Source organism: Strongylocentrotus purpuratus, unplaced genomic scaffold (assembly GCF_000002235.5).
Source record: "Strongylocentrotus purpuratus isolate Spur 01 unplaced genomic scaffold, Spur_5.0 spur5_scaffold_7, whole genome shotgun sequence".
Lineage (NCBI taxonomy): Eukaryota > Metazoa > Echinodermata > Echinoidea > Camarodonta > Strongylocentrotidae > Strongylocentrotus > Strongylocentrotus purpuratus.
The window spans coordinates 5620690-5641768 of record NW_022145613.1 but is presented as its reverse complement, the minus strand read 5'-3'; the positions used below and the strand labels follow the sequence as shown (position 1 = coordinate 5641768).

General features: G+C 36.4%; 1 protein-coding gene across 2 annotated transcripts; it reads left to right on the top strand.

Moving 5' to 3' along the window:
* Positions 1-865: 865 nt before the first annotated feature.
* On the top strand, positions 866-19900 carry LOC100891580 (potassium voltage-gated channel subfamily H member 8). Of its 2 annotated transcripts, XM_030974720.1 has the most exons (18): positions 866-990; positions 3688-3794; positions 4696-4821; positions 5528-5691; positions 6663-6894; positions 7374-7531; positions 7946-8150; positions 8917-9111; positions 11057-11256; positions 11656-11762; positions 12440-12582; positions 13338-13443; positions 14304-14412; positions 15447-15548; positions 16854-17071; positions 17421-17605; positions 18263-18363; positions 18563-19900. In XM_030974720.1, exons 1-18 carry the CDS (start codon positions 968-970, stop codon positions 19112-19114), a joined length of 3033 nt encoding a protein of 1010 aa, XP_030830580.1. In that variant the 5' UTR covers positions 866-967; the 3' UTR covers positions 19115-19900. The 2 variants fall into 2 exon arrangements, with proteins under 2 accessions (XP_030830580.1, XP_030830579.1); XM_030974719.1 differs by lacking the exon at positions 15447-15548 and having other exon boundaries at positions 887-990.
* The last annotated feature ends 1179 nt before the right edge of the window (positions 19901-21079 follow it).

The following is a 21079-nucleotide window of genomic DNA, read 5'->3' as shown; positions in this document are numbered from 1 at the left end:
AATCCCTTGTTTATGGGTTCATTTTTCCAATTGTCTAAATCTTTGCCTCAGAGTTGGAGTTTCATTACTTCTTAATTATGTTACTGATTAATTTTCTTGAAAATGTATTATATACCTCGTAAATTGAAAATCCTTCACTGGGGTTTCTTCTAAATAGGAATGAGTTAGATTTGATAATGATTTTTTTTTTGTGTGTGTGTGTGTGTGTGTGTGTATTACTTGCGAATTTCACGATTAAGCCTAATGGGCAAGGAAGAGGCGGGGAGGATAGGGACCTATGTATACAATAAAAGTTAGATAATATAATTGTTTTGATGATTTGACAATTAACGATTGAAGAAAATGTTCTCTCATAATAAACATACAGTGCCAATCACGGATTCATATCGCCTGTGTTACAGTAAAATAGCTGGAAAATAGAATCATGGGAATTCAAAATCAATTTAAAAAAATGTCATAGCCGGTCATCCGACTCAAAAAGTATGAGGCACAACAAAATATATGTAATTTTTCTTATTCAGCAATGAAAATGTAATAAAGCCGTGTAGGTTGTCTTATTGTCTATGAGAACATTCGCTTGAATCGATAATCTGAATTCCATTTATTGTCTCTGTTTGTTTCTGTATGTGTTTATTCGTTTTTGTGTTTTTTCGTTGTTGTTGTTTTCTTTCGGTTAGTTCTTTGTGGGTTTAAGGACTACTTGTACCTTTCTGCCTGTTTCATCTTTCGTCTTTTCAGCTCTTTCCACGTTCAAATCCTGTTCAATTCTGAAACAAAAATTAGAATCGATCTAGTAATTCATTTTTTCTTACTGCGTTACAATATCTTAAATTAACTGTTTTGTTTTCCATTTTGTATTACAGATAGCAATTTTGTTCTTGGGAATGCACAAGTGGAGAGGGACTACCCTATAGTGTACTGTTCTGATGGCTTCTGTGAGCTTACGGGGTTCGCCAGGGCAGAGGTCATGCAAAAGAGTTGTGCTTGCAAGTAAGTAATTGTTCACAAATTTGTGCAATGACATTTTCTTTGTCGTTCATCCGAATATTCGTTTATCTAAAAGTTCGATAATCCAAAGTTACGTTATTCCGAAGGTTCGTTATTCGAAGGTTCGTAGTTCCGGAACTTTCAAAATGCCGAAAATTGAATCGGGTCTAAATAAATCAGAAGACCTTTCTATTTTTTTAGGAGTTGTGAATTCCGCTACGTGTGCTGAGTTATGTACTTTCGGATAAACGAACTTTCAGAATAATTTTATTTTTTAAATCATAAAAACTTTAATACTTGGGGAAAAGAAATGATGAAACTCCTGGTATTTGAAATATGTACGTTTGCAATTACGAACCCTCGACATCGCTCTGATAATATATAGTAAGAAGCCTGAAGTTTAAGAGGAGTCATCTTAAACATGCATAGGTTTTATGATCTCGGATAATTCTGATAGAATTTCACTTGTTCGATTTATCCTCAACCGTATATAATCCTAAGCTTAAAAATTGGTTTTCATCAATAATAACGGGCGCACTGACATAGACGAATAACAAAAAAAAATACATAAAAAATCAGAAGTACTGAGCTGATTTAGAATGTACATAGGATAAAATTAATCCAGCTTCATAATTAAGTATTAGACTATTGTTCTAGGAAGTAAATATCTAGTCTTCGAATCGATCGATACTCACTGATATTCGTCTAAGACTAGGAATAATACTAATCTGAACCTAATTAAGTATCTAATCTATGTCAAATTCAATCAAATTAGAAGTATATACATCACGTAGAATGCTTTCTTTTGGTTTAGAGACGGGAATGTAATATAGCGAAGTCCTGCAATGAATCATCTTCACCGAGCCTACACATCGGCCTTATCATGCTGATTGCAAATGTATATAGATGACTTTGTTGGCTCCGAATCAAACTCTTAATTTGATGTCTGATTGGAGGAGACGTCGATTGATCTCAACTAGGCCATTCTAATCGGACTCGCCCTTCGCTGGGTACATAAGAATAGAAACATCGTGATTAATCCAAGACTTGAGAAACGTTTCCTTTTTCATGGTTGATGCTTATTATTTGCAACGTGAATTGAACGTTGCTCCGGCTTGGCCACATTTTAATCATGGGCAGATGGAGATGAATTTAATAGAGTATAGTCAGGTTCTAAGAGTACTATTGTTTTCCTTGTTTATGATCATGATTTTAACAGGATCCCAAATTTCGTTTATACCATTCCTTGATAATCGGCATAAACCTTTAGTTCATATGACTTGTCTATACAGGTTTGGCTGAATGAGTTTGAGACTGCTCATTTGTAATGGTATTATGATTCATAAAATACATTTATTTGGACTTTATTATAAATTTTTTGATTTCTAAACCTAACTTATTAGGTGAGTATTGTTACCATCGCGCAGGGAAGTTGCTCGATATAAAATTTTACAAATGAAACTAAATAAATTACAGAGGGAAGGGGATGAATAGAGAAATAAAAAGAAACATAGTTAGGCAAGTAGGTAAAAATCAAGATATACACGATATTAAGAAACAAACAAAATAATGACCGAAATCAATGGCATGCAGGCAATATGATTACAAAACTGTAACGTAGAAACAAAAAAATATTTGAATAAAGAAAACTCATCAGATAGCTTAGAGATTATGTCAAAGAGAATACAAAAGTGCGATCACATCTAAGTTTGCCTTAATTCATGGAATGATATATTTTCCCTAATCAAGCATATCAATTCAATTTTATGAAATTGTCAGTTCTAATAACTTCCTCCTCATCAAGGGATTTTTTTCGAGGCATATTCCGAGGTCATGTAATTATGTTTATAGACAGTGTATAAGAATACACAATATTAAACCCGGATGATTTTTTTTTTATTGATTTTTTTAATTGTAAAATGGATATTTTTGTCTTCAAATCTGGATTTAATGCTGGTGCGGTTGTGAACGTGGGTGTGGGTGAGTGTAATCGGTGAGTGACCGATACATAATCATGATTCTTCCTGTTCTTAAAAGCATGCTGGCCTAGAGGCATGGAGGCGAAACAAATGCTGCAATAAATAGATCGGAGTGCATCTATCTATATCCAAATGTACTTCACCAAGCGAGTTTACTTTTCAATGTTTATTCGGAAGTACACTTAGCTTTTAAAGAAAACAAAAGCTGTTTTCACCAGGATTTCTTTGCCTAGCCGGAAGGCAAGAATAATAAGATTGGTTTAGGAGTGGACGGGAGAGAACCCTTCAAAAATCAATTTTTAGGTATCGAAGTTCATATATTACGTCCGCGAGTAAGAATCTTCCATAAAATGTATAAAATGACCATTAAAAGCGTCATTAGGTATTAATATTAATCTTGCTTTGTGCCAAGTTCATGTAATCTAGATGGATTATTTGAGGTTGTACATGTATATATCCTTGACTGATTACGTGACTTACATCTTACCCTGTTATTACGTCTGCGAGTAAGAATCTTTCATAAAATGTATTAAATGACCATTAAAAGCATCATTAGTTATTAATGTAACTCTTGCTTTGTGCCAAGTCCGTGTAATCTAGATGGAATATCTGAGGATGATGTAACCTCGTATATAACCTTGACCGATTACGTGGCATACCTCTAACCCTATCTAGTTCATTCAGCAGATAAATGTTTTATTCCTGGTCTTCCTTTGCTCAGATTTATCTACGGGCCTGATACAACGATAGAGAAAATAACGTTAATACAGAACTCTTTACTGAACAGAGAGGAACTCAAAACCGAAGCACTCTTCAGGAAGAAAAACTGTAAGTATACTCAAATGATAATTTCATTATTCTACTGAAAACAATCATGCACGAATTAAACAAAATCCTTCTGGAAATGATATATATACAGCTAATTTAAAAACGGAATGTGAAGGATGAATACCTTAAGGGATTAATCGACATTATTGGGATGTAACAATGGACATAATACATCAAGAATGTTGAACTGTTGAATGTTCTTAACAAGTGATAGCCTATATTATAAGATTATGGCCAATTTCAAATATCTATCTCATTTCCCAGATTTTTTAGTGTGTGAGGTGTTAAGAATAGTCAAAAGTGAACATTTTTTTCCAAAATTCGTAGTTCCCTCAACCCTCATTGTTTGCTCCTGTTAATCTCTGTCATGAATTGTCTACAAAGTATATCATGGTAGAAAGTCTAGACACTATGAGCTTACTCTTGCAGAACGTCACGGTCCATTAAGGAATATATAAGCGATGGTAAAGTCGATTTGATAACCTTCCAAAGGAATGTATCTTTAGTGATTAAAACATCTATTTGTTCTCTTATCACCTTCATTCCATTCTCTATTCAACCTTTACAAATGATTATATTATCTACTTACATTTTATGAACTTTCCGTAACCCCATTCTCCGTCTGTGCCTTCTTCTTGTTCTTCCTTTTCTCATCTTGCTAATTCTGCTACTACTTCTGCTGCCGCTGCTCCGGCTTGGCGTTCTTTGTCTTTTCCTTCTCCTTCTTCTTCTCCTCATTTTTCGTCGTCGTCTGTTCCTCCTCCTTCTCTTACTCCTCCTCCTTCTCTTTCTCTTTCTCCTTCTCCTCATCTTCCGTCTTGGTCATCTTTTCCTCCTTCTCCTCGCGCTTCTGCCTTGTTTCTTTCTTCTTGTTCCTTCTTCATCTTCTTCTTCTTCACAGTAACCCCATTCTGGTGCCTTCTAGACATAGTGCCGATCAAAAATGAGAAAGGAGATGTGGTACTCTATCTTGCGTCCCACAAGGACATCACCAAAACCAAGATGGCCTCCATGGACGAAGATAAAGGTAGGGGCACATCAATCAGAGTAAGCTTGGTAAGGTGGCCATTTGTCCACTCCAAAAGTGGGCAAAACATAAACACCTACACCGAGTTTGATTTAAAAAGAAATACATGATCATGTATTAGAGAAATGTGCTTATTTATACAATAATGTTTGATGGAATGGTTAGGATTTGAAATGCTTCCATATTTCAAATATGTCTATAAATAATTCCCAAATTTGCGACACCAAATTTTTGTGCTACCTTGTATGTAGTCCATGTCCTTCCTTTCTTTTTATCTTGGAGCAAAATTTCTTCAAATTCTTATAGGCCCTAATTTTGATGATTCTAAACCGTATAAAGCACAAATATTCATCTTTATTGCATAATAAATCATTCCGAATGACGCTTACACAGTTTCTTTCAAAACTGGATCATGTACTTTTTAGGAGTTGGGTACATTTTTACCCATGGTGGGTAAAATAATGAAGGATTATGTGTGTTTGCTGGTATTCTTTTAACCCAACATTTGGTAAATTTTATCTCAACGCTCTTTAGAGTGTATGACCAGGGTTCTATATTACAAAGAGTTGCGATTGATTCAAATCAATCGCAACTCTTCATAAGACTGGGCCCAGAACTCGACATTATCTTTGAAATATTTCGAAACAATTAAACTGCCTCACAATCAACTTTTTCTATTTCGTCTTCCGTTTTCTTTCTGGAGAAGACTTCGACGAAGAAGAAGAAGATTCTGAGAATAACTACCTCAACGAACTTCCGTCAAACTACAACTACAACCGGAGGAGAAGCCGTGCGGTGCTCTATCACCTCTCAGGGCATCTCAAAGAACAAGAGAAAAAGAAAAAGAGAAGAAAACTCAAACTTAACAGTGTAAGAGAAGTCAAATGAAGCAGTGTTCGCAGTTAATTTGAACTATATAGTACCTATATTAAGTATAATATCATAAGTAGCAGCAACAACCGTAAAATAAATAGTAGAAGTACTAGTACTAGTACTACTAGTAGTAGTAGTATTTTATTTTATTTTTGGTAATATGAGTAAATGTCGTAGTTTCTGTAGTAGTCTAAAGGAGAAGTGCATGTAGTAGTATAGATATATTGACTGCTATGAGAGGCATAGCTGTTTCTATAGGCTCAAGGGTATGTTAAGCCTCGGTCACAAATGCCATTACGAACTGCTACGAACGCCGTACGACAATGGAAATTCGGGAAGACAATGAAAAAACAGGGAGATTCGTACGAAATTATCGTTCGTACGAACCTTCGTGACCGTAGCATAACATCCTACTATGACCCCGAGGCGCGCTGAATATTAAAGCAGTCCATATATGTTTTATATACCAAATTCACAAAATAGCCTACAAAGAATTTTAGCCTTATTATCCTTTCTTTGAGTGAATATTGGTTAAAACATCACAGATAATCTGAAACACTGTCTGCCTGTCTGTTAATCTTCGCTGGAAAGCTGCCTGAATTTTACGATCATTCGGGATTCGCACACACACTGTATGGTATCCGCGCTCGCACAAAGAAACTTTTTATACGTAAACCAATGGGGATCTCAGCAAAATGACCTTTACCCGGGCAACGGGCATCTTTCTCATTTACTATTGACCGTTACCCGGAAAATGGGCAATGGTTAGTTTCTTTGTGTGCATGGCTGAAATCACGGCTCCAATTTCGCCCAATCAGATGATTTATTCAACATACTAAAGAGGGGTATATAATAAGTAATATTAGTAGCAGTAGTAATACTTAGTTCAATTTATCGATTTATGATCCTCTTATTATTTCTGCAAATACTGACAGTGTCTCCTCCTACTTTCTCGTTTCAATCCACAGGGCCTGTTATCCCCTAAATCCACAGTACTACCGGAATATAAAGTGGCCGCCATGAAGAAATCGCGGGGCATTGTACTCCACTATAGCTTAATTAAGTCCATATGGGACTGGTGTGTGTTACTTGCTACGCTCTACATTGCCATTGTCGTGCCATTCAACGCAGCAGTACATCAAGAGAATGAACTGGTTATTACCATTCTCGATATCATCATCGAGATCATTTTCATCATAGGTTAGTTCCAAGAGCAGTCTTAACGCAACTGTAAATACTATGTGAAATATTGGTTGATTTGTGGGGATTCTGGAACAGACGTCGCCTCCGTTACGATCCAGTGCAGATGTGAACATCGCCGTTATTGTCTTGTCTTCTTCTCTCTCGTTTTCTCTTCATTTATCTCCTATCTTTTACCTTCTCTCTATCTCCCTCTATGGGTTGGTTTCTTTGTATACCCCTATCCTCCCTCCATGATGGTTCAGTGCGTAGAAGCACGTAGGATATTTTTTTCTACATGACATCACATTGATGGTACCAATTTGTAAAAGAAAACAAATCAAAGAATTATAACTTTCCTACTTTTTAGCAAACTTTTTTGTCATACGTTCACTCAAAAGATGCTCAGATTTGTTTTGCTTTCCATGTAACTAACTAAGTTCCCAATAATATCTATACCACCTTCAGCTGTTTATTTATGTATTTATTTTAATTGTTAGATGTCGTGATCAACTTCCGAACGACTTACGTGAGTAAATCAGGGAAAGTGGTTTACGAGGCGAGAGCGATAGGACTGAACTATATACGGAGTTGGTTCTTCATAGACTTGTTAGCAGCCGTTCCCTTTGATATACTCACACAAATATTCAAATTAAAGGTAAGAGACACTTCTTCGTGGGTTTTTACAACAAACAAATCATCATTTAATGTTCATGTAAAGCAATCATTTGACTATCGATATCGACAGAAAAGAGATAAAATAATTCTTATCAAGTATCCTCTACAGTAATATGATTCGGTTCATTGAAAAGTAAAATTTATCTATCAAATAATTTCCACCTTTTATACAAATAGTCAAATATTATCAAGTATACATAATATGCATAATTAAATGTCGGAAAGAAGGCGTCGATTATAAAATCTGAGTGCACAATACTCCAAACATGTGACTAAAGGAAATGAAGAGAGGAATTGAGTTTCTCGCGTAAAATGGCATACTTTTAATGTTTGATTTTCTGTTTTTTTTTTCTCTCTCTCTCTCTCTTCCCTCCTGTTTACCCTCTCTGAGTAGTTGGATACCATTCAACTCATCAAGTTAGCTAGGTTACTCCGTCTTCTTCGATTGCTCAACAAGATTGAGCGATACTCTCAGTACAGTGCTATCGTTCTCACCTTCTTCATGCTGGCCTTTGCCCTGCTCGCTCATTGGCTGGCCTGTATCTGGTTCGTGATTGGTCGAATGGAGCTTAGTAAAAACGACGATGGGTGGGACTTAGGTAACATTATTTAAATTAATTATTTTAATCAAATACTAATTATTTTTATCCATTAAAGTTCAATTCAAACATCAATTTTATAATTTTCAAAAATTAGTCAAGACAACAAAAGAAGTTTAAAAAAATTAGGGTAAAGTTTAAAGATGGTAATGGACATGATGGAATTGATTTTAGGAAGTCTTGATTAAATTCACTTGGCTTTGATATCTAATCAGTGGTTGTAATCAAACTTATGTGCATCATAAGGAAATAAGTACATTCAAGAGCATGGAAAATACAGCAACAGGTGATCAATCTTAATTAGGGCTAGAATTATCTTCCGAGAATGGAGACTATGCATAATTGGCTTGAAATTCTGTGATAATGGGCAATAATGGCGTGTGAAAGCCCTCGAAAATATATTGCAATTGCAATTATCAATATCATTATGAAATTCCATAATTGAAATAAGCGAATTAATCGCTTGAATTGTCTCGTCTCTTGATTGTCATTTCAAACGAAGTTACACAAATTCACGCATAACACAGCTTTCCTAGAATAATAATCTTGTTTCTTATTCTCTCGTCGGTATGTAGTGGCAAATGTAGGTTAATGTCTTGCCACAGGACATTAGTGGCATGTAGGGGATCAAATCCGAGACCTTTGCATTTCTAGTCAAGTACTTAACCACTCGACCATGGCATCGCTACAAAGATCGATGGTCTTTCCCTCTACAGTGTGTCCTACGATCTTATTTCCTGATGTGGCATGGTCTTTTGTCTAACAGGTTGGATCGTGGATCTGGGAGAACAACTGAAGAGGCCTATATTAGACTCGAACAGTACTGGTCCGGGGAACAATAGTATATACATCACAGCTCTATACTACACACTAAGTAGTCTTACAAGTGTAGGCTTTGGCAACGTGTCTGCCAACACCAACACGGAGAAGATCTTCACCATCTTAGTCATGTTCCTTGGAGGTAAAACGATTGATTGGTTGGTTGATTATCCGTATTGACTGAATTAATTGATATAACTGATGGCTAGAGTTCATTCATTAACCGACTGAATTGAATTGTTAATGTTTGTTGCTGTTGCTTGTTGTTGTTGTTTGTAATCTTGTTTGTTGTTGATGTTGTGTGTTTTTTTGCAGGTTAATTGATTGAATGACTGACTTATTGGATTGTTGGTTGATGGTTAATTGATCAATTGATATTTTTTTTTATTATTGACTAATCTATCAATCATTGATTGATTGATTGATTGGTTGATTGATTGGTTGATTAATTGATTGGTTGCTTGATTGGACTATCGATTGATAATACCGATTGACTGACCGAGTGAGATTTTTTTTTTTTTTTTATGGTCAGTTTTTATTCTTTTCTCTCTTGAAACAGATCTCTTGAGATAGATTTGTTGATCGGTTGGTTTGTCATGTATGTTCGTTGCTCGAGTAATCTACAAGGCCATTTTATTGACTGTATAATTGATTGATTGATTGATTGATTGATTGTACCATTGATAAGACCAAGGTTTGCATAAGAGCGATTTTTACGAAGTCGGGAATATCGTGGTGTCGTGTCTATTTGTCGTTTGTCGTCTTTTGTTTGAAGAGCCCTTTATCCTCCTATTTGTGTGTCATGGCTGCAGCCTACGGGACCCTGGGCTTTCGATCTGTTGGGATGTCTCGATCGGGAACACAATTATTGACTGAATAACGATGTATCGTTAAGTTGATTGATCTTTTGGTTGATCGATGGTCTGATTGAGTGGGTTTATGAATGCAATGACTTACTGATTGGTTGGCTTGTTGGCTGGTTGGCTGGCTGGTTGCTGGTTGGTTGGCTGATTAATGAGCTGATTGATAGATGAATGGATGGATGGTTTGATTGGTTGAAGGAATGGTTGAACTCCTGTGTGATGGATCGAAACATTAGCCTATATGAACTGACCTACATTTGATAAGGTTGCATGGTCTTTTCAGAATCAATAGCTTTGCCTCATTGAGTGCATACATGTCTAAATAAACATTTATCAACAATTTTGTAGATAGTATCTAATGAACGTGTACTAATAGATTACTCATTATGTTGCAAAACAAACTGAGGAAATTCCTAATCAATAAATATAATAATAAAAATAAATATGCTTTTGAAGAATAGGATTTGGACTTACCGATTTAGGAGCGTTTCTGTCAGATGATGTTTAAGATTTGTTTTGTCTTCAAATAAAAATCTTTTTAAAATTCTCAAAGCAAATTTACAAAATATCATAAGTAAACAGTACAAAATAATTGTGATGGCAATAAGCTGTACACAGTAATACAAATGATACATAACAAAATAAGTGTTATAACATGTTTCAATTCAATTGTACATCTCTCCATTTATCAAGAAATACACCAAATATGTCTCGTTTTGAATAAATTATTCGCTCAAGGTCAATAATGTTTAATATTCCAATTGTTAAATAATTCAAAATATAATCTTCTGTTTTTACATTTGTAGAGAAGATATAGTATTTTGCGTATAAAATAACAAAATTCGAGTGGCAGAAATCCCCCCCCCCCCCAGGAATTCCAAATATAAATGTATTCATGGTCAATATAATTTTATTATTTAAAGTGTATACACATTGATCAGAATCTAATATACCTTTAAATTTCAAATATTTATTTACCCCAGGAATATTATGTAAATATTTTAAACTAAAAAATAACGCAATTTTGTTGATAGTGCATATTTGAAGGGAATAACGTACACTTTTTCATATCCATAATCGATTCCAATAAAATTAAGATGCTGTTAAGATACATGTTAGATTGAGGGTTTTTTTTTATATGACAGCCATAGGCTATCAAGCTCTGGGTCTGTCTGAAGTTCGAATCGTCCAAATTAATGATATTTTTGTGTCATTTCGTTCTAGCACTGTGTCACGCCGCGGTTTTCGGTAACGTGACAGCCATCATCCAACGCATGTATTCCCGACGCGCTCTCTACTACACGAAGCTACGCGACCTGAAAGACTTCGTGCGCTCCCACCACATTCCACCAGCCTTAAAGACCCGGATGCAAGAGTATTTCATGACCTCGTGGTCAATAAACATGGGTATCGATACGACAGAGGTAAGAATTTTATCGAATGTGTGTTTGATTGGACGACATAAAATATGTTAATACCCACAATGCATCTTCACCACAGCCACAGGTAAAATACGTTACTGATCAGAAAAGGAAAAAAAAATGTGTACAGCATGTCACCAATAAATAAATTATTGCAATAATTAGATAGGAATAAACAGAGGCACATGGTCAATTCAGGAATCAGAGATGTATCCATTTGTACCTATATATGTACGAATATTTTAATGACCTAGGCCTACTAAATAATCCAAACAAGATTTTTCTTTGATGTGGTGATAAAAGTGTCCTATATGTGATTTCTCGAAAGCCTTTGCTATCATGTTCAAGTAAGGACGTTAATAAATCTGAACAATCTAACTGTTGATCTATTTTTGAACACAGATGCTGCAGACATTCCCTGAGGAGCTACGAGCCGACATTGCTATGCACCTTCACAAAGAATTCCTAGCTCTTTCTATATTCGCTGATGCCAGCCAAGGATGCCTAAGGTATGAAAATCCAGTGTACTCACAATGCATAGACATATCATCGAAAGTCCATGTCCTAAGCTCTGTTGATGCAGTCATAAGTGTCATGTATATATCAGTTGCAACGACACATACACTAGCTAGCAGGAACCTGGCAGACGCACACAACGAGGCTCTTACTTTTGCTAGATACTGGGAAAGTTGTTGTTGTCTCTAAATGATGATGATCATTCCCTTCCACTGCGCCAATTAATTCTTTTCATTCGTTATACCCGTCACACAAGAGGCGTCATTTCGATTGAATTATTACCTGCGCTGGTAGAGGCAGAGTCCCCGTACGCCAGTAAAGCGAATAAATAATGTCACTGTTCATTTTACAAGCATTCTGAGTGTACGATGACATTCTGAAATAATGCACCTGGGGCGTCAAAGACAATGCACCCCTTGACGGAACTCCTCCGTCAGCTACAGGACGCCTCGTTTGCATTACCGAGGTAGGCATTGCACGATACATACAACAAGGGCCAAACCCGGGGCCAAACACAAACTAGTGTTCTCTCTCTCATTCATTTGTATGTATTTCTAGGATACCGTATATTGGCTTAGCCTGCAGGCGCGTACCGATAAAAGTGACGAAAATTACGTCATATATCATTTTCTCTTGATGGTGGTGTCGATTTCTCTAATTCCATTTCTAGATCACTCTCATTGAAGATCAAGACAAGTTTCTGTGCACCTGGGGAATACATCGTCCATCAGGGGGACGCCCTCGGCGTTATATACTTCTTGCTAAACGGGTCAATGGAGATTCTACGACATGGAATGGTCGTCGCTATTTTAGGTACGCTACTTTTGAGGCACGCTTAAAGTGACTCGGTAACATTGTTGAAGGTTGATGAAAAAACTGCGTAATTTTTGTATGAAATGTTACTTATTATATTCCTTCTACTGTACTAACCCTCTAACATGCAAAAAAATCCTGGAAAAAATCTCAAACCACAAAGGTATTTATGGTTTTCTTTGAATGCGTAACTGTGCGACACCCTCTAACAGTAAATTCTCCCAACCGTTTTTCCATGAAAATAAGACTGACATAAGACAGGCTTTTACAAATATTTCAACACTTAAATGTCTGGAATGGTATATAAAGTCAATTCATTGCTTTGTGACGATTTACATTCACCTAAAATGTAATTAAATTCTAATAACATAGTTGGGAGAATTAAGGAAACGATCGGATCAGTTTTTCCCAATTTTTATCATAAATAGTGGTCTGTCTTCAATCAAACTTACATGTTATCTTTAATTGTGAATCTACAATTGAAGTCACTACCTCAGCCCAGCACCATTTTCTCTCATCTGAACAATGTTACCAAGTCCCTTTAAAAGGAAGTAAAGACCAGGGATATGTGATATCCCTGTAATGACTATTAAGAGAAAGTTTTGGCAAAAAAATGCATATTTATGTTTTATGTTGTTAACTGAAAAACGATTTGCTTTGGGTACACTAAATTGTATGGTGAGTTAATTTACTAAATTGATACAAGAAATTAATTCCGTTGTGTATTAGTGATTTCATCCTCATGTTATTGACAGGTAAGGGTGACCTCTTCGGATGTGACCTCTACATTACTGAAACTGTCATCTCATCAAGTGGCGACATCCATGCTTTGACTTACTGTGACCTTCAGTCCGTCACGCGGTGAGTACATGTCATTTAAAGCCCATCTGTACTAGTTTGGCTAGGAGGGATTAGACCACCCAGGAAGGTCACTGACAGGTGGCTATCTCATCAACTCAGCTCTCAACTAACATAAGAAAGAGAATCATGGGGGACCAATGGTCACCGATTATCATTGTTTTCTATATAGAGGGAGCAAGTAGCTACAAGCAGTACAGTGGGCCTTTAAAAGATTGTCACATCAGTCACAGATGTGATATCTATTCGATTCATACTAACTAATAGGCTGTTACTTTGCATTGTTCTATCTATTTAATTAGATAGTCTATATTTGATTCGGAAGATTACACCCATTTACTATCATTCCTGGATAAGTCTGATACAGTCTACGCAATCACACTCGCTCGAAAATGTTTCATAAAACTGTTATCAACAACAAAGGCTAAATTTCTATCACAAATTTGCTCTCAGCCAATCAAATTCCACCATTTCAGTAGCTTATAACAGTTATTGTAACTTGTTATTGCTTACAACTTTTATAAAACAGGGTCGGGACAGATAATTCATGACCCTCACTTGCCATTGCTACTATGGCATTTGAATCACGGGGTTGGCACGCTGAATGCTGAACACGTCGCCTCCGTAAAAATTATAATTTTCCTTTTTCAACTTGACAATTATCTACATCTACTTCTTCTAAATTCATGGTTAGCAATGCTTTTTTGTTGGCTTTCAAGTGATATGTATTCATCTCGTCGTGTATTCATTATCCAATCAATCTACCCATTTCAAAATGTGATTTATTTCTGAACCGGTAACACTCTTTCAAAAGGTTCATACATCTCATCGTCCGATATAATTATTCTCCTTCGTTGGTACAGGCTAGAACTCTTGGAAGTATTGGCCAGTTACCCAGAATACCAAACGAAATTCCAGCAAGAAATATCACGTGATTTGACCTTTAACCTTCGGGAAGGTTACGATTCAGAGGTAAGCATATTATATTTCCACAATCACGTGACCATCTTTTAAATTCTAGGCTCCGATGCAATAACTTTGTTTCTTTTTACACTACATATCTGTCATTGAGCTATGCAGGTATACAAGAAAGGCTGAAGGCTAAACACACACTTTTCACCTTCAAGACTTTTTGAAATTAAATTAAACTCTGATTTATTCAAGCTTATCAGCATTACATTGCAAAAAATACTTTAATCTTTTCCTTTTGCAACAAATTATTGAAACACCACTTCATGGGCATTTCAATTTCATCTCTCACCATTTTGGGCCGGTCACATTGATTTTGTTCACCTATTTGACACTACCATACACTCCATTTAAAGCAATAATTTAGCTCTTTCAAGCTCATTCCATATCTCTATGTCATCTCACTCTTTATCAATTACTGATTTCTTCATTTGAGTTTGGGATAAGCAGTTCCTTACAACATGAACCAAATAAAGTTTGGTTGATGATATCAAATGTTAACTTCCATAAATCTCATTCAGATTTATTTGCCGGATGATGTTATTAGTTATCATTGGATCCTCGAAAGGTTTGTTATGTAACGATTCTGTGAATATTCTATATTTTAAACTTTAAAATAAGTCACATTGGTCGATTTTTTTAGAAAGAGAATATTGTCTGAATTCAGCATGACTGCTACAGTACCTTTCTCTTATTCATACTCGTATGAAGCTGTTAATATGAAAAAGCGACCCCAGCATCAATGCTAGATATATCTTTCTCTATCCATCATTCGCTAAACTCAAAGATATCCTTTATCTGCTAACTCTCACGCTCTCTTTTCATCATTCTTCCGCCGTTGATGTTCTGTCAACCGGTATCATGAATGTTTCTATATTCATCTACCCTTGTCTATGCTCTCATATGGATGGGTTTTGATTTAAGAAAAGAAGAAAAGGGTTTTCCATTAAAAAATGGAAGACTTAATGAAGCAGAAAAACACAGTCGATCTCTATTTTTCAAGTATAGCACGACCTCTATTGCTCACCTTCTTTCAGCAATATTGGAGCTCCACACAAAATCCTCCAGATCCTGATTATCCTGCGGAAAAAGCTCAGAAAATGAAGAAGTTCCTTCGAAGATGGAGAAAGCGAGCCAGAGTGAGTTGACTCCTTTCACTAGAGCCACATGCCTGCCGTACCAGCCAACTAGAATAGTTGCATCTGATCTTGGTTTATTATCATTTTGAGTTGTTTATTTCAACCAACCTCTATTTTTACTTAAACCTCATACACGATAAGTTAGTCCTTCCCTTTTTGAACCACATATACTAATAGACGTTTTCACTTCTTTTTGATTACATAATCTCGCCTCCTTGTATGTACCATTTTTTATCATTTCGGGAAAAGCAAGAGGAATGCATCAAGTTCAGATTGACAAACCTGGCCAGTTTGTCTGTCCTGTATAACTGATGCTGGTTTCTCTTTTAAACCAGTTGCAAAATCCTTCCAACCGAAATCAAATTAAATTTCTAACCGAAACGAGTAACATGCTCTTAAAGTGAATGGAGGTATCCATCGATATACTTGATAGAAGGGTATCTATTTATATAGGCTGGGCTCCATTATAGTAATGATGATCCGCTGCACTTGTGTGGCGCCATTTATCTGTTTCAAACATTCAAAGGCGCCCGCTCCTCCAATAGTCAAGGACTACACATTTTGCTTGACAAGATGGGTTTTGAGGCCTGTAGTGAATAGAGTTTCAAGTTCATTTTATTTCATATCCAATAAAACTTGAAACTTGAATAGAGTATGCACCGAAGTTTTTAAAAAGGAACCAAACAAAATGGTAAAACTTTAAATACCTTCTTATTTCAATGCCTCACGATGCAACTGCATGTGTCTACTCTCACCTCACTCAAACTATGTTTTTTCTATTTTCATTTGTTTTTCTCACCTCCCATACTTCAGTGCCACTTTTTCAAAGCCTCCCGCACCACCGAGTCCGCACCACGTGTCGAATAAAAACATAGACTGCACTTCATTGTCATTTTTGTTCTTGACGTTTTTGCGTATTCATATGATTTTTGTATTTGAATATATATCTATATACATATATCTATTACATTTGTTTTAATTTCAATTTTGCTATTATATTTTTTGTTTATAAGAATGCTGTTATTAAATGAGAGTGGTTGACTACTCATGAGTTACATTTTCCTTTCTCTTAGCGCCTTTGAAGTAGGTCTGATCTCTTGTTTCAGAATTCGTCGGTTGTGCAAGAACGGAGTGACTGATAGCTCAGAACCACTGTGTTTCAACGAACACCGAAGACAGCCAACCTGCAGAATCTTACATTTCTAATGATGTATCGTTTAGTATTTTAATTAACTGTTCCTAAATATTTTCCTCTAAACTCATCTACAAAAAAAACTTCATTAAATTGGTTCGCGTGTCTAACAGGCAGAAGAAAAGTATTCGTACTGCGAAACGAACAACAGCGAAAGAAATACAAGGCTGACGTCAATCTCAGAAGTGCGTGACGAAGACGAGGTTGGGACGTCGAAACAGACGAGAGATTCGTCGACGGACACGGGCGAAGATGGCATGGAGAACAGGCATATGTTGCTTGATGTCAGCAACTCTATAGCCACATCTGTGCCACCAGATCTCAGTCCAAGGTATGACCGTTGTAACCACTCTTGCACACGTTTATTTATGTCAGTAGCTGTGATAATTTGTGTCACCGAAACCCAATCTGAAACAGGTCCAATGGAACAATTCCTTCGCATGTTACTAGAATTCAACTACAAAGTTAGCTCCATCTGTACCACAAGGTTTCAATCCAAGATATCACTTCTTAATTAAATCAGGACCCATACAACGAATCCAGATCTCCTTGCAAAGGTCACTGGAAAGTTGAACGCGTTTTAGATACAACAATTTTGCAACCACCTCATCCTTTGATAATGATATCAAGAGAAGTTGAACATAACTACGATTGTCCCCTTTTCTTGGCTCTTTTCTCAGGGTTGTGGACGGTGTAGAAGATGAAGGCAGTCCATTCAAACGTCACAGCTTTGAATTCCCTGCAGCACGCAGCAATGCCCATTCTGCAGCATCAAGGCATCGCAGTCTAACCTTAGCACCTCGTCAGCCACTGGTCGGAGAATGCCGCATGCGAACTAGCTACACAGCCCCGCAGTTGTCTCAAGGTAGTAATTTTGTAGTTGGTGCAAATATCTAAACTCTTCATGATTGTATTAGAAAGGCAGAAATTTCATTAAGGGATCACTTGCCATTTGCACAGACAACCCTTTCAACCCTTAATTTGTTACTGTGAATTTCAAAGTGTCCCGGCATGTACATCCTCAAAACTGCGAAATGCTTAATCTTCCTGCCAATTGAGTTACTCTGAGTAAATGCATACGGAAGATTTTCGTCTTCCACTCATCAAAGTAAAACGCAGAGTAAAAAAGAAAGAACAGAAATTCGACATGAGATATGAATATACTTAGGGGAACAAAGAAAGTGATTTGCTCTATTGAATGGAAGACGAAAAGTCTCAGTAGGTCTTTATTTAAATCTATCCTCCTATTTTGTTGTACTAAATTTCTCTTCATTAATCTTTATATTGTGGATGATATTCAACCCCTGCCTAGCTATCAGACCCTTTTTTCAGAATCTCATCTCTAGTACGTCATTCTTTGATCAAGGAAAGAATTCTGCTGATCCTGTTCAGACATGTACGGCGTGTTCTCTGTAATAATCACATGATTAGGTTTTCGTAAATAGCTGATAATATTGATGATACCGATGAATGGCTAATGAGTGGGAATTACAAATTTGATGGTTGATTTTATTTTTAACAGATCAAACAACAAGATCGAACTCATCAGATTCTCTCTACCAAGAAGATCTTAGACATGAGCTTGAGTACACCAGGAACAGTGTGGAACGTCTTGACAAACAGGTATAAAGTTTGTTTTTGCGAAAACTGCGACTTCCTCAAAGCGTCTGGAAGAGTTGGAACTTACTTTCAACTGTTATACGCCATAATTCGTAGTAATATAGAAGTTGTTTCTTATTATTCTACTTTTAAAACAATACAAGCAATGTGATGAGTTCTATATTTACTTATATAATTTACATGTTATTTCTAATAATACAAGGTATCGAACCTGAGCAGAGATGTTTCCAACCTGAGCCAAGACTTGAGGGCGGTTGTCAAGCTGCTTCAGGTCATAGGTCCAATAGCATCAACCTCTGCAAACCAAGCTGCAAATGCAGTGGCGGCCTCATCGGGTCTCAACGGTCCAGCCACACCAGGTCTTCCCGCGCCTCCGGCACCATGTATCATGACAGTCAAAATCGGACAGAGTGGCGAGGAGGATATCATCCACGTACAAAGACAAGATGGCGTCTTAGAGACCAGTCTCGGTGGAGGAATCCCCGAGTTGCCTCCAGGCACCATGGGGCCAACGGTCGCAGCCCTGGCATCCGCAGTGATGGCCTCTGCCAGTAGTAACAGTGCTTGCTCCACATTAGAACGACCAAGGAAAAGAACCAACAGCAGTGATACAGCGAAAGACGACGAAGGTGCTTCAGGGAGCAGAGTAAAAGAAACAAACCTAGTATTGTTCCAAGGGCCTGATGAGAACATGACTGAATCAGAGAGTCTGGAAAGATTAGACTATGACTCGGAGAATGGAACAGATTTATGAAACTGTTCCTTGTCGACAAAGTATCTAGAAGGAGAAAGAAAATATACTTTCATCAAACCATTCCTTGCTCACTCACTCATGACTCTCCAATTTTATTTTCCAACAATTTCTCTTGTGTACCTCGACTGTACTCTACGCAAAAGGGCAACTTTTGATGTGTCTTGCTCCAAGAGCAACCGCGTTTCAAACAATAGTGTAAACATTAAATATTATAAGACTTGTTAATTTTTTTTCAAGAAGTTTTGCACATTTTTACATTGTTTTATATGCAGAGTAGATAGATTTTTGTAATTTAATCGTATCAAGGTATTTTCCGATGTTACCAGTTATGCATCATTGTACTAACTACACTAATACATACGAGGCTGAAGCTTTAATAATAAGGATGATAGTTATAACATCCACACGTGTATGCTTATCGCACAACATCGTATATTTTGCACTGAAATCTGTTTTGTACTTTTTAAATACTTTGATGGATTTCTTTGACGTGATGTAATAGACCTGTTTGCTGATTTTAAGCATACTCATTGAACAAAACTTGTATGCATCTTCTTAAATAGCAACAGCTAGTGTATGCAAATTAGATTTCATCTACGGAGATGCCATCTTTCATAACAGATTCATTAAATAGTTGGTAATCAGGGGTTCTGAAAAGAAAGATGCATAATCAGAAATACATTAGTAAATAAGACTATTCTATCAAAGCCGTACCTCGGCTTACAACAAAGTTAATCAGCTCATCATGATAGAGATATCAATACAATATAAACGAAAAGAATTTTATAATGCCGTTCTAAAGCGGACACCTGTTAATGAGTTCTTATTAACTATGATCAATGAGTTAAGGCTTAATTGATTATATAGGGCACTTCATTTATCAAAAAATAGCAACAAAAATAATGTACGATTATGTTTATACAACATGAAATTCTTCACCATCCAAGTAATGTAATATCCTTGAAACAAGCCGTTAAGCAGAGTTCTTTACATCCATATATATCTGTAATGTTCTTATTTTTCTTTTTATTTCGTTTTTTTTTTCTTCCTTCTTTTTCTCATTTTATCGATACTTGTAGTTTGCTCGTGTGATTTTTCAACAATCGCTTCATAATAAACATAATTTAAACAGGTCTTTTCAATGAAATGGAAGAGAGAGAGAGGGAAAGAGGGGGAGACAGAGGAGAGGAGAAGGAAGAACCGAAGACCGTGGAAGGGTTCGAGTATGAGTATATATATATATACATGTTTTTCATTTCATTTTTGTTAAATCGTATTCATTGCTTCTTTGGCACTCAGGGAGCAAATAGGCTATATTGAAAGAACAAAAAATGACTCTCTGGGAAATTGATGTAAAGATAAGTTGCGTTAGTGAATCCTGTAGCCTTCTCCGTTTTTCTTCTCCATTTATATTTGCTTTTCTATCACAAATGTAAAAAGAATTATTTGTTGACCCTCTTACTGAATTAGTGCAGGGGACTATGATTAATAAGTCTTTTTACAGTTTATTACATCTAGCAATTGAAGTGGGCATATTGTCTCGCTGGATTCGTTAAGTATTTTCTGTAATAGATTCTATGCACTTTAGTGAACCATCATGAAGATTAAAAACTAGGAGAGATTACCAGGGGCGTATCCACTGACCCCTGAAGCTAAAACAGTGCCCCTCCCTTCCCCCATCCCCTTGACTGCTATTTCGGGTGTAAGCTTTAGTGTCGTACCCTTTTAGGAGCCTGGCCAGCAAAGTAGCTAGGAGTCTAAAGTCCCCATATCTTACTGTTGTAATTATTTCGTCTGTTCTGTTGATGTGTTTTTTTCACCATTAAACCGTGTTCTTCTTCTGTTCAACACTAGCTATTAACTCTGGCGTTCTAAGAATAGCTTTAATACGTAAGAATAAACACAAAGCAGAAAATACCTGTTTTTGTCTTTATTCTACATACTTCTCTCAGACTATAATTATCG

What these genes read in the sequence shown, in the direction of transcription:
- LOC100891580 (XM_030974720.1), top strand. Translation starts at nt 968, where the DNA reads ATGCAAAAGAGTTGTGCTTGCAA. An exon ending in GCCAGCCAAGGATGCCTAAG is followed by an intron (nt 11,763 to 12,439) that starts GTATGAAAATCC and finishes TTCCATTTCTAG; the next exon opens with ATCACTCTCATTGAAGATCA. An exon ending in GACCTTCAGTCCGTCACGCG is followed by an intron (nt 13,444 to 14,303) that starts GTGAGTACATGT and finishes TCGTTGGTACAG; the next exon opens with GCTAGAACTCTTGGAAGTAT.